The 18,822-nt window shown below is 41.0% G+C and overlaps 1 protein-coding gene across 5 annotated transcripts in view; it reads left to right on the top strand.

The window, feature by feature from the left end:
- Positions 1 to 18,334, top strand: part of LOC144529823 (RNA binding protein fox-1 homolog 3-like) — a 179,571-nt gene extending 161,237 nt beyond the window's left edge. For 4 of the 5 annotated variants that reach the window (XM_078269141.1, XM_078269143.1, XM_078269145.1 and 1 more), the window contains 3 exons: positions 1,079 to 1,137; positions 4,137 to 4,215; positions 6,325 to 11,468. In XM_078269141.1, coding sequence (XP_078125267.1) covers positions 1,079 to 1,137; positions 4,137 to 4,215; positions 6,325 to 6,369 — 183 coding nt within the window. In that variant the 3' untranslated portion in view covers positions 6,370 to 11,468. Of the gene's footprint in view, positions 1 to 1,078; positions 1,138 to 4,136; positions 4,216 to 6,324; positions 11,469 to 13,799 lie in introns of those variants that run through there. The other variant, XM_078269142.1, reaches the window with a different exon arrangement.
- Positions 18,335 to 18,822: the final 488 nt, after the last annotated feature.

Raw genomic sequence — 18,822 nt, 5'->3', positions numbered from 1 at the left:
CACATGAATATACTCTACATACATTTCACGTGCTAAAACATATGCATGCATGCATGCACCTCTATGTAGAAGCGCACATACATGAATGCACAAACACACACTTCCCACGACAAAATAACAAATGTGCTGCACTGTTGTGTGCAGGATTTGACAATGTGGGAGAGTGATTTATTGGTCTGTGTTTGTTCAGGCTGTTGCTGTAATCAGCACAGTCCCAAGGCAGGGCTGTCCCACAGGAAGTCATCTGCCTCAAGTGCTGGGACTGCCTGCCTCCGTGGAAAACCTTAAAGGAGAATTGGGGGGGAGAGAGATTCAATAGCTGTGGCCCCTGACCTGATTTCATGTGCAGCCGCAGCCGCGACCATCCCACCGTTGCCTGTCTGCACCACTCTCCATTGGACGTCTTCCCCCTTGAGTTTAAAAATGAATGAAAACGTGCATTATTAAAAGCCACCTATCCATGGTATGGCCGCAGATGGGCACACACTCCACTGGCACTAATAGAAAAACAGTGGGAGAACAGCTTCATTTTTCAAATAGAGTAATAGCAGCACTCCACAATGAGCTCTTTAATTCCTTCCCCACTCTGGCAAATGAATACAGCGGTCCTGACTTCCCAACGGTCCGACCGTCTCCTGCCTTCTTCCTTCATTTGTGAGCCAGGGGGGTCGTGTAAAGGAAAAAGGGTCTCTTTAATAATGTAGCAGCACAGCCTCCTCAATCTAAAAATGGGCTGAATTTGGGAAGTTGGCTCACGTGGCCTTTTGTTATGCTGTTGCTGCTACTCAGATGAGCCTCTAGTGTGACAATAACTCGCTCCCCCCCTGACCCCCCCCAAATATGCTGCCGCTCAGAACATCATTCATTCCCCTGTTGCCACCACTTGCCTAATAACCATATATCAAACAGCACCCTCTGGTGTCTGAAAGGGACCGTGCAGTTGGGGAATGTGGGCAAATGAACAAAACACTGTGCAGTGATATTTAACTATTAAGCCAATTTAAAACTACGTCTGTATTGTTGTTTCCTCTGTGCAGGTTGAGCTTAATCATTGATTAACACTGTGGTATTCTTACAGGGTGGCTATGCAGCATACAGATTTGCCCAGCCCACCACCACCGCTGCTTACAGTGACAGGTGAGAACCCCTATCATCCAGTTTCTTTATGTACCATTATGTTTTACAAGCATTACTGAATAGCAGTCTGAACAGGTATCTTTAATTTATTTTTTTGGTGTATTTCTCAAGCTATTCTTTTGCACGTTTAAGAAAACACAGAGAGCGTAGAGCAGGCAGAGATTGCATTTGTTCCCCCATCAGCAGTAGGCAGAAGAAACAGAATGTAATGCAAAATAAATTAAACAAATGGTGAGTTTAGAGGGAAATGAGAGACACGTCTGCACTGTGTTCGACAAGCTCTCTTTGTTGATGTGAACTTCGATTTAAAGCAACAAGTTGATCCCGCAGGCTGTCAAATAGAGGAAATTACAGACTGAAGGAGAATTAGATGAGGAAGATTGAAGGAAACTGAGTACACCGCAAAACACACTTCTTCACAAAATAAGTGTCAGAATGCAGTAAATATCACAGAACGATATCAAAAGTTGTTTGAGCAATTACAGCATTTTCCTAACAAAAAGCAACACGCCTACGGGCCAATGGAGAACATATGAGAGGAATGAGGGGCTGCTTCAGCATTTTACAGTATTCTATGTAGGTTATTTAAGGTTTCTTGGGCTTTCTTCTTCCTTTCCAGTTATCTTATCTATTAGGGAAACCACCATATTCTTTTTAGCTTGGAGCAAAAGAACACACAAAAAAAGCCTAACCTTGTTGGATTGGATGAGAAAAGCAGTGATATATGTCTTGACTCTCTGCTTGTGATGGGAGAGTGGGTATATCACTGCGGTATTTATGAATGGCCTCAGGTCTGTGGAAGAGAGGTAGGGAGACAGAGAGAGGGAGAGATGGACCGGCAGGAACTCCATCACTTCTGAGTGATGTCAATCTGGTTCAGGTGTGCTCAGTTTGAGGAGGCGTCACTGATTCATTTCGGCCTCTCAAAGCCGTTGTCAGCCAGGATGTGGGCTGGTTTGGGAATCTAATCTGGGAGGGATTGAGCATGTCACTTGTGATAACGTACACCCTGCCTGAGAGCCTGAAGATCATATCGATAATGTAAGATTTATCAGGCCTCGCCGCGGCTCGAATTATGAGCAGCCGTGCTCGGCGAGAGCAGAAATTTTTCACAGATTTAATTCCTCTTTCTCTTGCCTATACTTTTCCCTGAGATTTAATGCAACTCGCCCCCAAGTTGTTTGTTTTGCTTTGTCTGTTTGTTTCCTTTTGAATAAGTCATTGTCTTGGATCAATAGGGGTTTGTTGGTATTGTTTCAGCAATACCTTATCAGACTTAACCGTGGAAGAGGTCACCAGGATTGTGGAAGGCATGTGAAACCCCTGCAAAATATGAAACATTTATTATCTGAAAAGCCTACAGTGCTCACAGGCCGGCATTACCAAAGCCCGTTAAGTAACTAAACAGAGCTCATGACCAGTGAGTCTGATGAATCAAAGCGGCATTGTGAGGAGACAGTCATACAGAGCAAGTGACCGCCCACTTTTTTAACGGCTCTGGTTCCGGAAGTGTTTCCCCCATTCAATATCTCCATTGACGTTTCATTAAATGCTTATATAGAGAGTTTTCAGCCTGGAACCAAGCCAACCAGCTATGATCTGAATGGTGACCATAAAACATTTGATTTGGCGCAAAATAACATTATTGTGTATTACTGTACTGTGTACAGAAACGATCATAGACTTTAATGGTAGAAGCTTGCTCTAGCCGTTCGCGGCTGCGGTAGACATTTCCATGGTAACCTCGAGTTCCACCAATCAGAGACGTCGCTGTTACACTTTGGATTGTGGGTAATGTAGTATTTCTCCATAAGATTGCGAATAAAACATGTTTTTTCTCGAAACCAGGTTTCATACGGACTTCTCGCTTCTACAGGAGCAGAAACTTTGGTTTGACATCCTCGTAGCATGTGGTCAGTCTACCTTGGATGGTTGAGACATCATGGCTGATAATCAAAATCCTTGAAAATGAAAGCCACACTGTTGAGCTCTATTGTAGAGACGCTGGCGGCTTCCAATCCGCTCTGTCGAGGCTCTGTGACATTGAACAGGGTGGTTTGACCTGCCGGCCGTCAGCAGTGCCACTCTGGTGAGAGTCATTTTGTAGATATATTAGCCTTAGAGGGCCTGTGGGGTTCAGTGCTCACTGAAGATAAGAGGACCATGGAGACTTCCCATGACCATCTCATGGCACTGGCCTCCTCCCCAAGAGGCCGAGACAGCCTTTCTGATTACACGTCCTGCTCACTGACCTTGGGTGCTGCCGGACTTAAACGTGCCGAGCCATATTTAGATCTTGTATAACTCAATGTAGCGTACGCAAAAAAAAAAAAGAAGGCATGAACGCTGTATGTCTTGTTGTCTCCTCTAGGAGAATTTCTTCCCCTCTCTCCACTTTTTATTCCTGGTTGATTTGGTGCCCTCAGTCCTTGGCTGGGTGTGCCTTATCTGCTCCGTGCAGACCCTCATTTGCAAGCGAGCATTGAAGAAGAAGAAGAGAAAAAAAGGGAAAGTAAATAGAGGAATATGTGAAGTTGAATAAATAAATAAATGAGGCAGACACATCTTGTCCTGTCTCAGAAGGAAATTGGAAGGATTAGTTCCAAACCAGCAACAATGAAAAGACAGGGGCGTGAGCCCAGTGTGCAGCCTGGGTAAACAAGAACAGGGTGAGAGACCAAGCCCTCCAGCACCAACTGCTTCTCTGCATCTTTCTTTCTCTCCGTCTCCCTCTCTCTGCTCATTACCCATTCCCTCCACCTAATCAAGATGACAATGAGAAGACAAGTATAATTCACCAACCTTTGAACTCCCCTTTTTGAACCACCTTGTATAATGTAGGAAGCCCAGGAGGCTGAGGAGAGAAATAATTGATTGTGTCAGAGACTTGAAAGAGTTGACTTGAGGGGGCTGAGCATTGAACAAGCATGCATAAATGTTCCGCTCTCCTCGTCAATGATAGATCAATGACCGCGTTCTCTGTGTCTCCTGTTGTGCAGCTATGGCAGAGTCTATGCAACAGCAGACCCCTACCACCACACGATTGGCCCTGCTGCCACATACAGTGTGGGGACTATGGTAAGTCTATGAGACCACCACCTATTTCTGTCTGCACCCCGTCTGAAACATCACGATACAAGCTAGCACACACACAAGACTCACACTCCAAAAATAAAGACCAGAGACTACAACGGTCACTGGTTTTTATTTATGTATTATTTATCAATTGATTCAGTTTTTGTCATGCTATCTGGCACACCCTAGTGGAGCTGAGCAGAACTATAGAACCCTGGCATGTGGAAATTGGCTCAGACATTTAGTGCAACAAAGTTATGTTATTCCACTTCATGCAATGTCATTTTCCTCCTGAAATGAGAGAGTGATTACTGCAGTGCGTTTTTTTTATTACACAAACTTTGCATCTCGACATACTGCAACAACTACATTTCCAAGCATTTCCAAGTGTTTGTTCTCCATCACTTAGCTCGCTACAGAGTGAGTTGGATCACCTTTGTTTTGTTGTGTTTTGTTTTTCCCATTCAGCCAAACCAAACTTGAAGGGATGAAGTTGAATTGTTAATGTCTGTTTTTAGCTAGCTTTTGCAGCTACTGTAACATCAAAGATGAAAAGTGATGATAAATAAAAGAGCATCTTTTTTTTTTTTTTAAACAGAGAGAGCTTCTCTTTGTTTTTGTTTTATGATGATGAGGGAATGGGACTGGGCTCACAGACCAAAACCAGAGATTACGGACGTTCAAACGCATGCAGCAGTGTGCCGTGGGACATAAAAGAGAGAGCAAGACGGAGGGAGGGAGTTGTCTCGCCCTCCCCTCCTGCCCACAAGCTTGATCGGAGGCGTGCTCTCAGCTTGAGAAATGACTGAAATTTACCATTCCGGCATGCATGCGATTTTTCAACAACATAAAAAAACCCGTACTGTTCCCCGGTGCAGCTGCTAGCTAAAAGCTTTCATTAATTAAGGCATTTCTTTTTCCTCTTCATTTACGTAATTAAAAAATGTGCTTGAATGTTTATTCTTTCTTCTTTTTCATCCAAATTTCCTTCCATTTCTCTGACACTTTGATCGTCCTCTCAATGAAAGTAGAAGACTGGATTTGGCCCCTAAAATTACCAGAGCTAATGTAGTGTGTGTTGGGAGTTAACACAGACTCAAGTGTGTGCGTGTGTTTGTGTGTGTGTGTGAACAAATGGCAGGGCTACTGGGAGATGGGCTGTGCTGGGGCCAACATCGAATAAACTCAAGGGCTAAAGAGAAAAGACCAGTTTGGTTCCTAATTCTTTAATCATGTTTGATTAATGGTTCTCCAGCAGAGAGGAGTCATTTTTGCATTTTAAAGATATACAATAATTAGTTCCTCTGAGGTTGAGGTTGGAGATTCTCTTTACTCATTTCCAGCATACAGAAGCATCTCGTATGGATGAAAAGTTTCGTACAAGCAAGAGGGCTCCCCGAAATTAGGCAAAATTAGCCTTTGAAGACATTCAGTAGCCTTTGGAGTTTGTCTGACTTCCTAATTGCAGCAGAGCCACCGAAAGATGAGAGGGACTGTGTGTGTGTGTGTGTGCGTGCGTGCATGTACAGGTGTGCATGCATAGGCCCACTTGCATGCTTTATGTGTGTGTCTGCCCTAGATATCTTGAGCATGGTGCTAAATCTAAGGGCTAATATCCTGTGGTGGTTTGCCCCTCCAGAAATGTGCCGACACCTCCACTAGACTTGAAAAGGAGCTGTGATTAAACCTCTCTGAACTTATTCTGCTTTGGTTGAATCTTTGATATTGTTACAGCCTGAAAAGGAATAGTTTTCCCCGAGTAAAATAGCACTATTTTTTAAATGTATTTCTTAATGTAATTAATTAAATAAAATACGTAAGCTCAGGCCCAGTGCTTTCTATTTATTTTAAGAAAGTGCCATTTTCTATGTTACTATATTAAAATACTTTTTTTTTAATCAACTGCTCCAAGTCTAATCCGTCTTTACTCCCAATGTACCTGTTCCTAACACACACTCCAAATATTGGCTTAAATATATCACGATCATTGCCATATGAAAACCTTTATAAATAACTTGTATGGAAAACGGAAGGAAATTTGTGGAGAAAGAGAAACCGACTAAAGCTGTCAACTGAATACTGATTGGTACTTTTTCATCTTTGATGTTGCAGGCTAGCCTATACAGAGGAGGGTACAGTCGCTTCACTCCCTACTAAAAGAAAGAAAAAAAGCGAGAAAAGACAGAGACATTACCCCAACAAACAAACAAAAATCTATCTTTAAAAAAAAAAATACAAAAAAAAAAGACAAACACGTGACAAGCAAACGCCCGGTCCTTGGTGGAGAGCTAAATCAAACTAAAAGCTTCCAGGTCCCCATGCTGAGCCCCTCCCCTGACACCCTCTCAAGCCGATATTTCTACAACAACCTATTTGATGTCATCATTGGTCTGCTCTTGTTTTGTATTCATTTTGTGCTTTTGGTTTTCTTTTGGAAAGTTTTATGCACATATGCATTATCTTGATTGCTGTAGATGGGTGCTGTGTCACCATAACCAATGTGAGCCTACTGCAGCACGCATGATGCATGCTCAGAGGTGTGTGTGTGCAGCCGCTGTCATCTGACTAAGAATATACTGGGGCATTTTTATGATATAAAAATATAAACCGTACAAACGGGACACATACCAAGTCTGATCAGGTTGCCACTGATCACCGATCCATTCCAATTACTTTTCTAACCTTCCATTTAACGTGCATAAATCATGCAATCAGTCCACACGCTGACTGACATGCCTTGGTAATTCTGAGCTCAAAGACGGCACTGCTCTGATTGCTTTTGGTTTTCTTTAAACGTTGGAGTGTCCTACTGTGGAACCTTACAAGCTGTACTATGTGGTATGACAGCATGCGGCATAAAGGGTCATGAAGGCCAGTTTTCTGTCTTGGATTCACAATGCTCACACTCCGGCCCAGTCTCCTGCAAATTACTGAACATTTATATGCAACTATTCTGTATTGGCGGTTATGTTTTAGGGGGAAATGTAACGCTGGCTGGGTTACTTTCAGGGACAAAGTCACGTGGCTTTCAAAATAAGAACAACCAAAAGGTAAATATCAAGGGTGAGCGTTTTTCCTTTCCCTCCAGCAGCCTGAGTTTGCATTGCTTCTCATGCCAGTAGTTGGCAGTGATATTTTTTAAACTTCACAGGACCGATTGCAAATTTAGACAGACTAAATGAACCATGTGTTCTTACAGTAGCTGCTGTAAATGACTTTACTTTAAGGGGTATTCGTTTTGCATTACACCCTGCTTGGTAAACCGCCAAGTCTTTTTAACACAGGCTTTCCGAAAATTTGTTTTAAAAAAAAGTACCCTTTTTTAAGTTGCCTTTCTATTTCTAAAAAGTTAGCACTGAGTGTTTTGCTGTTTGCAGGATTATAGTTCTGTCTCATATGTCAAGCCTACTTAAAGAAAATGTGTTTTGTGTTAGTAGCTGTGTCAGTTTTTATGACTGTGTCAGCATTACAAATTGTAATGTTGTCTTATTGGAATGCATCATAATGGATGGCGTTTCAAATATGGAGGAGCAGAATTGGTGGACACAATATAATGCAGAACTATAAAACATGACAGAACAGACTGTAGCTTCTAAATAGGATTAATTACAAGACTGGATTGGATGCAAGTAGTCAATTAACATAGACGATTGTTAAAGAAAATGGCCAAAAGTTATTGATTCCAACATTTCACAGACTAAATGTCATTGGTTAATCGCTTTATATTTGTCTGCAGTGTTCCTTTCCTCAAAAATCTAACCGCTAAGCTTAAATATTTGAATATGAACTTAATTTGCAGGAGACATGGCTGAATATCCTCACTAACACACCACGGGAGATAAACTATACTCAAGGTGCACTATAACTAGGGCTGGGTATCGTGTATCGTATACCATGACCTCGATACCGGTGCCTGAACGATGATCCGAACTTTTTTCAATAATAATTTTATACAATCCATTTTAACAAAAAGAAGTTTCAACATTACAAAACTCAAAAATCCTGGGCGCCCGGATAGCTCGGTTGGTAGAGCAGGCGCCCATGTGTGGAGGTTTACTCCTCGACGCAGCGGGCCCGGGGTTCGACTCCGACCTGCAGCCCTTTGCTGCATGTCACTCCCCCTCTCTCCACCCTTTCGTGTCTTCATCTGTCCTGTTAAGAATAAAGGCCGAAAAAATAATCTTAAAAATCTTTTTATTTATTTTTCAGCTGCTACCACGTGAGCCCTGTCTCTGTGGGTAACGTAGTTTTTCCTGCATGACTCTACAACGTGTAACGTTAGACAGCCAATCAGCAGCATTATTAGATATTGGTAGAAGCATGCTGCATGCTTATTGGCTCACTGATGAGATTTACTCCTTAGGTATTGAAATTTGGCATTTTTCGATACTCGATACTAAGAACTGCAATTCGGTCAGTGCCTATCTAAATAGGTACTCAGCCCTAACTATAACACCAAACAGTTTCCACATGGACTTACACTCACACACAGAAATGACACAGCACTGAGGCGGGTGAACCTGACAGAGGGCTGTTCTGTTATACGAGTCACCGGTCTCTTTTTTTTTTTTAAGCATTGCACAAAATGTTTTACCTCAGGATAAGCTAACTGAAACTCACAAACTACAATACAGTGCTATTCGCTTCTCAGCAGGCAGGATAGTTTAATCATTTAAACACAACCAGCAGGTTTGTCCTCTTTGCAACACAGCTTTCTACAAGAGATGATTTTTGTTTAAGCAGAGACCCCGAGAGGATGATAAAATTAGACTGTACTGTTGTTCTTTATTAAAGCTACTGTATTATATATATGTAGACATATACTGTATAACAACTTTAACACTGCACACACATACACGTACAATAAGATATTATATAGAAGCACCCAGGAGTTAGGAAACGTAATATAAATGTGTGTAGAGTGCAGCAGTGCTCGCCCCTTAGTCGACATACAGTGGTTGCATTGGCTTTTATTACAACTTTGTGCTACGTGAGGTAAAAAGAAAATCTCTATGTAGCGGTTAGTTGTCAGCATTTCAGTGCAGCTATGGAAATACAACTCAAAGCTATTACCAACGGTATTTAATTTATATGTACTCACAAAAGTGTTTTTTGGTCTCAAAATAAAATGTGTTTGTTGCACTTTGTTTTCAGCTTTTTAAAAACTTTACGAGATATAACTTATTTATAAAAAGTATCATATGCAGCTAGTTATGTTTAGTCAAGATGTTAAAATGATATAGAGTAATGTGTGTATATACATATATATATACATACAAAAAAAATTAACCCATAATTTCATGAGTCAAAGAAAATCTTTATGTGGGTAAACAAACATTGTTCTTCCTTTTATATGCTAGTACGTATGCACCATTTGGGGTTTTTTATATGAGTCGAAACAAACTGAATATTATTTTTACCATTTTTCAAATAGGAAGTTTGTCCATTTGGAGTTTCTTGTGGGTCTTCAGTTAGTGATCACTATTAGAAAGCTACACTTGAATGAAATGGATTTTTGCTTTTCTGATCTGAATGTGTGTGCGCGCGCATATATATAATGTGTGTGTGTGTGTGTTGGGGAGAAGAGAGAGAAAGTGAATGCAGTTTGCTAACATACTGTAGTTAGAGTACAGTTTTACATGACTTCACTCTAAGTCCCTGTAATAACATCACAATACCTCAACTCTGACCTCCAATATATCAGTGGCAAGATTATTAACTTTAACCAGTTTGTAGAGATTACTAAAAAAAGTATCCAATGATTGAGGACTGTTGATGCAGTCCAATACAATATGACTACACACTGCAATATTAAACATGACAATGTCTTACTAGATAGAAGCGGTATTAACTGATTAGTCAATCAGCCGACAATTTACAGTCTAGAATATCAGTTTAGTCATACACTCATATCCTAATTTGCGCTCTTAAATTTGTAATTTTTGCTCACAAATTAACAGCATGTAATGTTAACTTAAGTATGTAGGCTGTTTTTAAGAGATTTCAAAAGACGCTGTTTGACAACATCTGATGTATATCCAAAAATCTCCGCTCAAAATAATTCAGATATAAATTCAAAATACTAATTCATGTTCAATTTCAAAATTTGAAATTCATATTTAGATTACTAATAATTCATCCAAATGATTAGTGATTTATATTGTTCTTGGATCCTTTAAAGTCGTTGTAATTTGCTTTGAGTAATTATTACACTGTATATTAGAGAATTAGCACGTGTAATGGAAATAATCGGACTCACAGATCCGGCAGTATTTGTTGCCTCCTTAACCTCCTCTAACCTCCTAAATCACAAGATTATTCCCAAAATGAACAGACAGCTGCAGTTCTATTGTGCTTTCTAATGTTAAAGGGCCTGATGGTCAACTGCTCAGACATGAAAATGTGTGCATGCACAGCCAGTAATACGTTATCCCAACAAATACAGTATCTCAGCATGAGGGTCCATTACAGACTACGATACGACAGCCATGTTATTACAGGGACGAGTTTGAGTATTGTCATTTGGAACTGTCTGCACGGGTTTGTCTACAGTTTACAGAAAAAGTTAAAATTAGCATAGTTTAACTGTTTCAGTGTCAGCTTATCAAGGCATAAATGTTAAAGACTAAACATGTAAATAACTCTCGTAGTCAGTATTGTAGTGGTAATTTAAATGTGAATTTATAAAACAAAACACTTTGATATTTTTTGGTTCACTTTGCTTTAATTGTATTTCATAACCAGCTTATGCAACCAGACCTTGAATTGATCCAAACGTGTTCGTACTTAATGATAGTACTATTGAAATGCGTTTACATATCAGCAGAAAAAAATACTCTCTATTCATCATTTATATTGAATATTCACTAAACCCTGATAAGCTGGCAGGTGCATTTGGTAGTCCACATAAAAGATTTGTACAAACGAGAACCAAGCAAAAAACACTACTGTACTTGTAAATACATTTAAATGTATATACACACACACTATATCGCAATTCTCTGAGTAACTGTTTTATATGTATTCCTATATGAAGTGGGGTTATCTGTGTATTTTCAATTCAGCTGAACTTGTTCTTGAATTGTATGTAATTTATATAATGAGAATATATTGTCTGAAAGGTGTAAAGTAATTTTCTTTTTGGGGTAAAAGTATACTATTATGACTCATTTCTTCATTCATGAGTTATTTTTGTTGTCAATATGTGACATAAGTAATCTCTGATTGTTTTTGAGTGTCAGAATAAAGCAGTTATGAGAACATTATGTCTGCCTTCACACATGGATGTCGTTGATGCTGTTGTAAGGGTTTTTCATCATTATCTGATTTTGGATGTGTTTTTTTTGTATGTGTGCACCTTATTTATATTTATACATCTGGTGGTGTCTGGCCATACAGATGGTTGCAAATAGACTATTTTTATGGTGGCCCAGAGAGCTCAATGCTATGTGACTTAAGGAAACATGAACAAAAGAAGAAAATATCTTTTCCATTTTGAAAAGCACTGCAAGTTAAGAAATATTCACCAATTCGACAACACATGCACAACGAACCGTGCTACAAATACACAAAACACAAGCCACAAAAATGACGATAAGCGTGAACTAGATCAACGCAACTATCGTCATCGTAAGTTCATTTAAGAAATCACATTAGCCATGAATAAAGTTGAGGTAACTGCTCCGAGCAACCATTATCATAGCTTTTTGTTGTTTGAAAATGGCATTAATGGGATGTATATGTCACTCAAAACACAATGTACACACAACAAAACATTCACTGGCCATACTTATACCTACGAAAGGTAATGCACTATTTAATATGTATATAATCCGCGTAATCGTGAGCCAGGACATGCAGGGCTGATGGAGGAAGTCAGGGGACATAGAATAAAGTGTGACAAAGTCCACGTAGGGAAGAGGTCAGGGTGGATGGATGGGTCAAAGAAACAGGTCTTTCACCCTCTGTTAATGTCTCTTGTTACCACAAAAGTCAAAAATTATTTTGTAGTACTTTTGCTACGCAACTTACATACTTAACTAACAGTATGTAACATACGTAATTAACTTTCGCCACGACATTATGTAACTTTCATACTTAACTAACGCCATGTACGCAAGTGACTTAACAAATATCTTATTTTAACCCAAACCACAATCTTTTCCTAAACCTATCCAAGTAGTTTTGTTGTCAAAACAGTTTCTGCATTAAGTATGTCAGTTTCAAAAGTTACACTGCAGTGAGCACCACAAACTAAATTCTATTCACCTCCAATCTTAGAAACACATATATCAAAACAGTTTGCATGGCTTGATATTACTATTATGGTCTAAGTAGAGAAATGCATTTTACTGTAATCTGGGTGAACAGACCCTTTAACGGGCTCCAGTTTTAATTCCTAAAGATAGACTTGTTTTAACAAACTATGACCGAAAGGAGCACAGGCTCAAATACCTAAACTAACCCTCCCCAGATTCCTTCACGTCCGTGGGTGATTAATATATTTGTCTCGGCAGCCCTTCCAGTTCTAGGCTGCCTGTCAGTGAGGACTATATGTGGCTTCGGTGCTATTGTGCTCCCTCCCTGCTGGGCTATAAGACTGCATGTGGATATTTTTGTAAGGCGGTCCCTAGCGAGCGCTCAGTAAATCTGAGCTATAGGATAGATAGGGGAGGCGGTGAGGCCAGTTCCTCCATGAGATAGATGCAAGGGCAGATAGGGTGGAGGCTGATTGAGCATGCCACTTGTTTGTCTCTCTGGATTGGGGGAGGGGGGCGTGGGGGGTAACACACTACAAAGGCGTTTTCAAATTAAAGCCTCGTCTTCTTTCATTCCTTTTTTTATTTCTTTGTCAGAAGCTCTACGGAGTTGCTTGAGATCACTCCGAATTAGCAAGCATCTGTCATGAGGAGGGTCCTGGGACACTCGCCTTGCCTGCCCCCAACAAACCTACCAACCCCCTCCCAACCTTCCTTTGCTTCCATCCAGCCCCATTACACTGAGATTTTGACTTTGCACTGCCAAACTGCCGATCTCCACTTGTATGATTACAGAGCACTCTGATCTTTATTCTGGGGAGAGGAGTAGCACTAGTGTTGGCAGGCATGAGGCCTCTGCTCCAGCTGCTTTTATGCAACATTACAAGACCGGGATGAAAAGTGAATGAAGCTGTTGTTTCTCTGCTCTCAAACTTTTTGCAGTAGAGTTTTAGACGTTTCCTTTCGGCTGTTTTGACTCCGTCGCTGTGTCTTAACCCTTGCATTGTGAACGTTTACTCCTTTTAACAGTGTACATTACATAGATGGGAAAATATGTCGGGTCGGGAGGGCTTTACAGAAAATGTGTTGTTTATTTCATACATTATCCAATATGTTTACTTGTGTTTTTGGTTTTTTTCAAAGAACTATTATCTAGCCTCTGCTTTCTTTCTGTGACAAGATCCTCAGTCTTAAAAACTTTCAGAAAGTAATAAACTTGCTGCTCCACACTGACTTTTAATAAGACCTCTCATTATACTGTATATGCCTATCATAACATTACAGTCTGCATATTTACCAGTCTCCCCCACTTTTCTCTCCTGTTTCCAGTAAATACAAAAGGAAGAGCTGTACTCAGTATTGATGGACATCACAGATGAAAACAACGAAGAGAGGAGAGCTAGCTTTAAGAAAATAACACAAGAAGAAGAAGACGAGAAGGAGTCCCTCTACTGAGGCTGGCGGGGGAAGACGGGAGGCGTACAAAGTGGCGCCGCAGCAGCGGTGTCAAACCAGCCACAAACTTGACAGACGGAGTGAGCCAGTTTCCACCAGGGACCACCTTTTTGCCGAATAGAAAAGACAGAGAGAATGAAAAGTGTCCCGTTATTATAAAACATTTTATTTTTCTATACTTTTGTGATTTACAATGGTAAAAAAAAAGTGTGTATAAAGCAGTATATATGTACAAATCTGTTTTTATGTTTTTTGGTAAGGGAGATGAACAGTTGGCCCTTGATGCTGATTCTGTGGTATGCAGGAAGGAGGAGGGAGGAGCCCCCCCTCCTCTCTCTATGGCAAACTGCTCTGTCGCCGAGGTCGTGTAAAACAAAAACATAAACAGAAAGGTGGCAGGGAGAGCTCGGCATCCAGGCAGAAGCACTTTCTACGCTGTACTTCCTGTGGGTGGAGTCAAAGGTCAGCCTCCTGGTCTCACTGCTCCACCTTCTTCCTTTCAGTCTCCCTGACCTCCTTACTTACTTACTTCCTTCCTTTTTTCGGGCTGGTGATGTCGCTCCTTCCTCTGCGGTGTCACTGGCCGGCAGCGCCTACTGTTAGCAGCGTCCCCCGTGGATACTGTCGTGATGTCACTTTCTCCTGGCAGCACCATTGGGCATCCCCGCCCTCCCCAATGGGCAGCGTCACTGGTTTACAGCGTTGGGGAGTGGGGGGGTGAGCCACGGTGAGAGGGTATAACGCCGAGCCTCCCCGGTCTGCCCCTCTCCACGCCCCAGCAGAGGTCAATGACTGAGGACTAGTTAAGAGAAAATGGCGCAGAAGTCGCCGACTTTACTCACCTGCCAGACTCCGAGCCCAAGCCTTTGTGTCACTCTGCACCGACGGACAAACTATCAGACCAACAATGATAAGGTGCGTACAACTTCCAAGGATGCACGTTTCCACCTGACGAGAATAACTCATCAACGTCCATGTAACAAATTGAATTATAATCGAATAATCCCATTGTACTACATCAGCAGGTGCATAACCAAAACACAAGCCTGAGGCATATAGACTATGTCGCTAGATAAAAACATTATAGAAATACAGTAGTGCCCATCCAACGGTAACAAGGAACGAGGGCTGAAATATGTCAATTTTTTTTGTCAATGTATTCTGAGAATATTTGTGTGTTTTTGTTTTGTTTTTTGCAGCACTGAAAACTTTTAAAGTGGAAAAAAAGTTTAAATTTGGTGAAAGCGAAACCTTAATTCTTTATATCAGAAGAGTCACTGTAAACGTGTTTAAACAAGAATGTTGGTTCAGTTCTTTGAATGTACATTAATGTCTAGGGTGTCCAATAAGTATGTATTCTTTTTCTGTATATAAATATATATACATATCTATTATATGGGCTGTGGTGATGTCAGGGAGTAGAGGGGGGGGGCAGGAAAGCCTCTGGCCCCCGAACATAGCTATCAGACCCCCTCCAACTAAATATGTCCCTGATATTTACTGTAACATGTGATCATGTGTTATATGATTGAAAGTGTGATGGTGATAGTGTGAAATGATCTCCCCTGAACCCCCCCCCCACCCCCCCCACCCCCCTAACCACACAAACACACACTCTGTGCTGATGCTCATAGATTGGCAACACATGCAGATTTACAAACAATACTACATTTTTGCCCCATCAAATGCAAAACATCACATCCTACTTTTACCCGACAGAGAACCTCATCTGCAGTAATTTCAGCCCTTTATTGGAGCTGGGAAGACTTGCTAATTAGCGCAAGGTGTTGTGGGTGTCAGATAAAAAAAGTTTATGAATATTGATTTTTCTTTCCTTACTTGAACCAAAGTATGATTTCAACACACAGTCCCAGTGCTCTTTGATCAGAAGACAGTGAGACTCTGTGATGACAGCGGAGCCCGGATGTGTATTGACGTGACCCAGATTTCATTCGCTCATCACTACTGAGGAAGAGCTCGCTCTTCTGCTAATATAAAGGAGCCCCGCTGATGAAGCCCAGCTCGCAGCTTCCTGCAGCAGGCTTATGAACTGCTGTTCTCATGCTGACCCTGGTGGGCAGGCTGCTTTATTGCGTATTGGAAATAACCTGCTGGCTCTGAAAAGAAAGTTGTTGTTTTTATCAGAGGCGAGCAGGTTCGGGTGAAGCACAACTTTGTTTGAGAGTTCAGGGTACACTACTTAGTCAGTAGTGGTTTTGTGTGAATTGCTAGAAGGTTAAGCTCCTGACTTCCTGTAAAAAACTACAGTGTGTACTGTTAATATCCTGTACAGTAAATCTCACCTCACACTTCTTGATTAACTTATTTCAGGTAAAAAAACCAAAAAAAACAACAAAAAAAAACGTTCTGAATCAGGGCTCCTACCCACGCGACCTCTGTTCATCTGTAGACAGCTTCTCATATATTACAAAGAGTATCTATATCATGGCAACTAACTGTTGTGAAGTCTAATTGGGGTAAAGTCGGTCATTTGTTCTCCCATGCAGCGATCACATGCAGGCTTAGCATTTTTATACATGTAGGTTTGTTTCTGAGAGTCACATGATTCATCTGGCCTACTTACAGCGCTACAGACTTGTGGTGGGTCAGAAACAACTCAGGAGCAGGTTGGAGCTTTACTTTGACAGGAACTTCCTGGGAGGCAAAAATCTGCTTAAATCTGGCGTTAACTGGCAGAGATGAAGAACCACAGCTTTTTTTTTTTTTGGCTCATTATCATTAAGGTTTGATCCACTGAATGATCTATGCACTCTGCAACAAAAACAGATATGATGTCATGTGAAGACACCACTATTATCTACTTATTCTAGTTAGCAAGTAGTTCCTAAAATCTTAGGAGTGTGGCTGGCGCTATTCTATATTTTTATTGCGAAAAAATCCCATGAAAACAACAAAACCAACAATGCGTTGGTCCGCCTCTTGATACTTTGATTTCCTGTGTCTGGCTCACAGCTACAAGCCCATTGGTTCCCACTGAGGATGTATGAGATATGTGTCGAGAACTCTTACTAAGCCAGAGCCAATGGATGAGAAAGCAGCTTGCTTACTTTAAAAGTGTTTTTGTTGTTTTGGTAAAAACTGGGGGGGGAGAGAAATGCAGTCTAGCCACATTAAAGCTGCAGTAGTAAGAATTTGTTTTGGGCACTTGGGGACAGAAGAAGTCAGAAACTACAAAACAAGAGAGTCAGCTCCTGTTCGCTTAGCTTTAATTGCATTACTGTATAAAACAAAGATTCCATTTTGTTAGCATTCCACAACCTCAGCTCCCATAAGGCTTTGATAGTGCTTCTCTGGCTAAGCCTCATGGGAGCGGTAGTTGAATACTGACAGAATAATCACTTAAAAACACACCTGAGATTGTATTGCCTTCAAATCTTCTGTGGGTTCAAGAAAATGTGTAACCTGTTTCACATCATATTTTAAACCATTGTCAATATGAAAAAATATTTATTGGTGGAATATTAATGTATCTAATCGAACTATTTAGACTTGCTGGTCTTCCATGTTAGTAGCAGTACTTACATCAGTAGTTAGGTATGGGTTTTATTTTTAATTGCTTTTTTATTTCTTCTTTATTTTTAACTGGCACTCTAACTAAACTGTGGCTGTTTGTCTCAGCTCGTTGACACACATTTTTTACATTCTTTACAAATATGTCTGTGTAAAGCTCCAGCCTGCACCTCAGCGGGGGGCGGGGTTAAAGCGACCCTCCCTTCCTTCCTTCAGATGCCTTCAGTATAATGACCTGGTCCTGATCTTCCTGAGCACAACTGCTTGAGCTGTGACACTAGCAGGATGTCCCCTCTGAGAGTCCCCCCGCCTCCCCCACTGACCCCGACACACCTGCCCCCTGCGACACCCTCCCCCCACCATCCCTAGTCTTCTAGTATGTGAGTCGACTGGCCCCTTTTGTATTCCTGGTGTTCTGTACATAATAACCCTCACCCCGTCTTACCCCTCCCCTTCTCCCCCAGCTGTCCTTTCAGGGGGAAAAAGAAAAAGAAAAAAAAACTACATCCTCTGACTACCCGAAATCTTGTATTTTGTTCTAATAATGACAAAATTTATTTATAAGGATTTTTTAAAATCTATCTCTTTCTCCTTTTTGTAAATGTTCCAGTTAAATAAAGTTTAAAAATGTTAAAAAATTAAATGGATATATTGAAAGGTTAAAAAAATGTCTCTAGAAGTCCCTGCCCCCTCCTCTGGCTCTGTACTCTGAACTTTGTGTTTTAGTTTTTTCTCTTTCTGTATGCTTCTCTTTATGTGCTTCAGATGAAGAGTTCTATTTATTATGACATTAACGTTATTATAATTATGACTAATGATTAATATTATCATCATCCTCATCATCCTCATTATTATCATTAATAAACTTGTCTACTTCAGCCGCGATGTCTCAGCGCTGTTTTGTGGTGAGTGATGAGTTACTGCTTGCTTGGGGCGGACTGGGACTTGCAGTAAGACTACAAATCCCATGACACAACATTTCTGCATGTGAGATGGGCCAGGTGGAATGGGGCAGGGTGACGGTCCCAGACCCATTTGTCTTATGCCAAACCCCCTCCGGGTTTACAAGATGGAGTGCACCTGTCTGTCGCCGAGGCCGCCATTTACCCAACCGGAGCAAAGACAAACTCAGACTGAAGCTTGTGAGAGGAAAAATATAGACACACGCCTTCAGGGGGAAGGAGACGCAAAAACACACAAATGTAAATACTTCAAAAGATCAGTGCCTCTCCATCATTGTTGACTTTGTTTAATCCTTTGAGCCTCTACAAACAATGGGAGATGGGATTCTTTTTATCACACCCAAAAAAAAAGATAGAAAGAAAAATTGAGAAAACTGTTGTTTTTTTTGTGTCACTGCTATTCC

Source organism: Sander vitreus, chromosome 15 (genome assembly GCF_031162955.1).
Source record: "Sander vitreus isolate 19-12246 chromosome 15, sanVit1, whole genome shotgun sequence".
NCBI classification, from domain to species: domain Eukaryota; kingdom Metazoa; phylum Chordata; class Actinopteri; order Perciformes; family Percidae; genus Sander; species Sander vitreus.
Note: the sequence above shows the minus strand (reverse complement) of the source record. Positions and strands in the feature narration are given on the sequence as shown.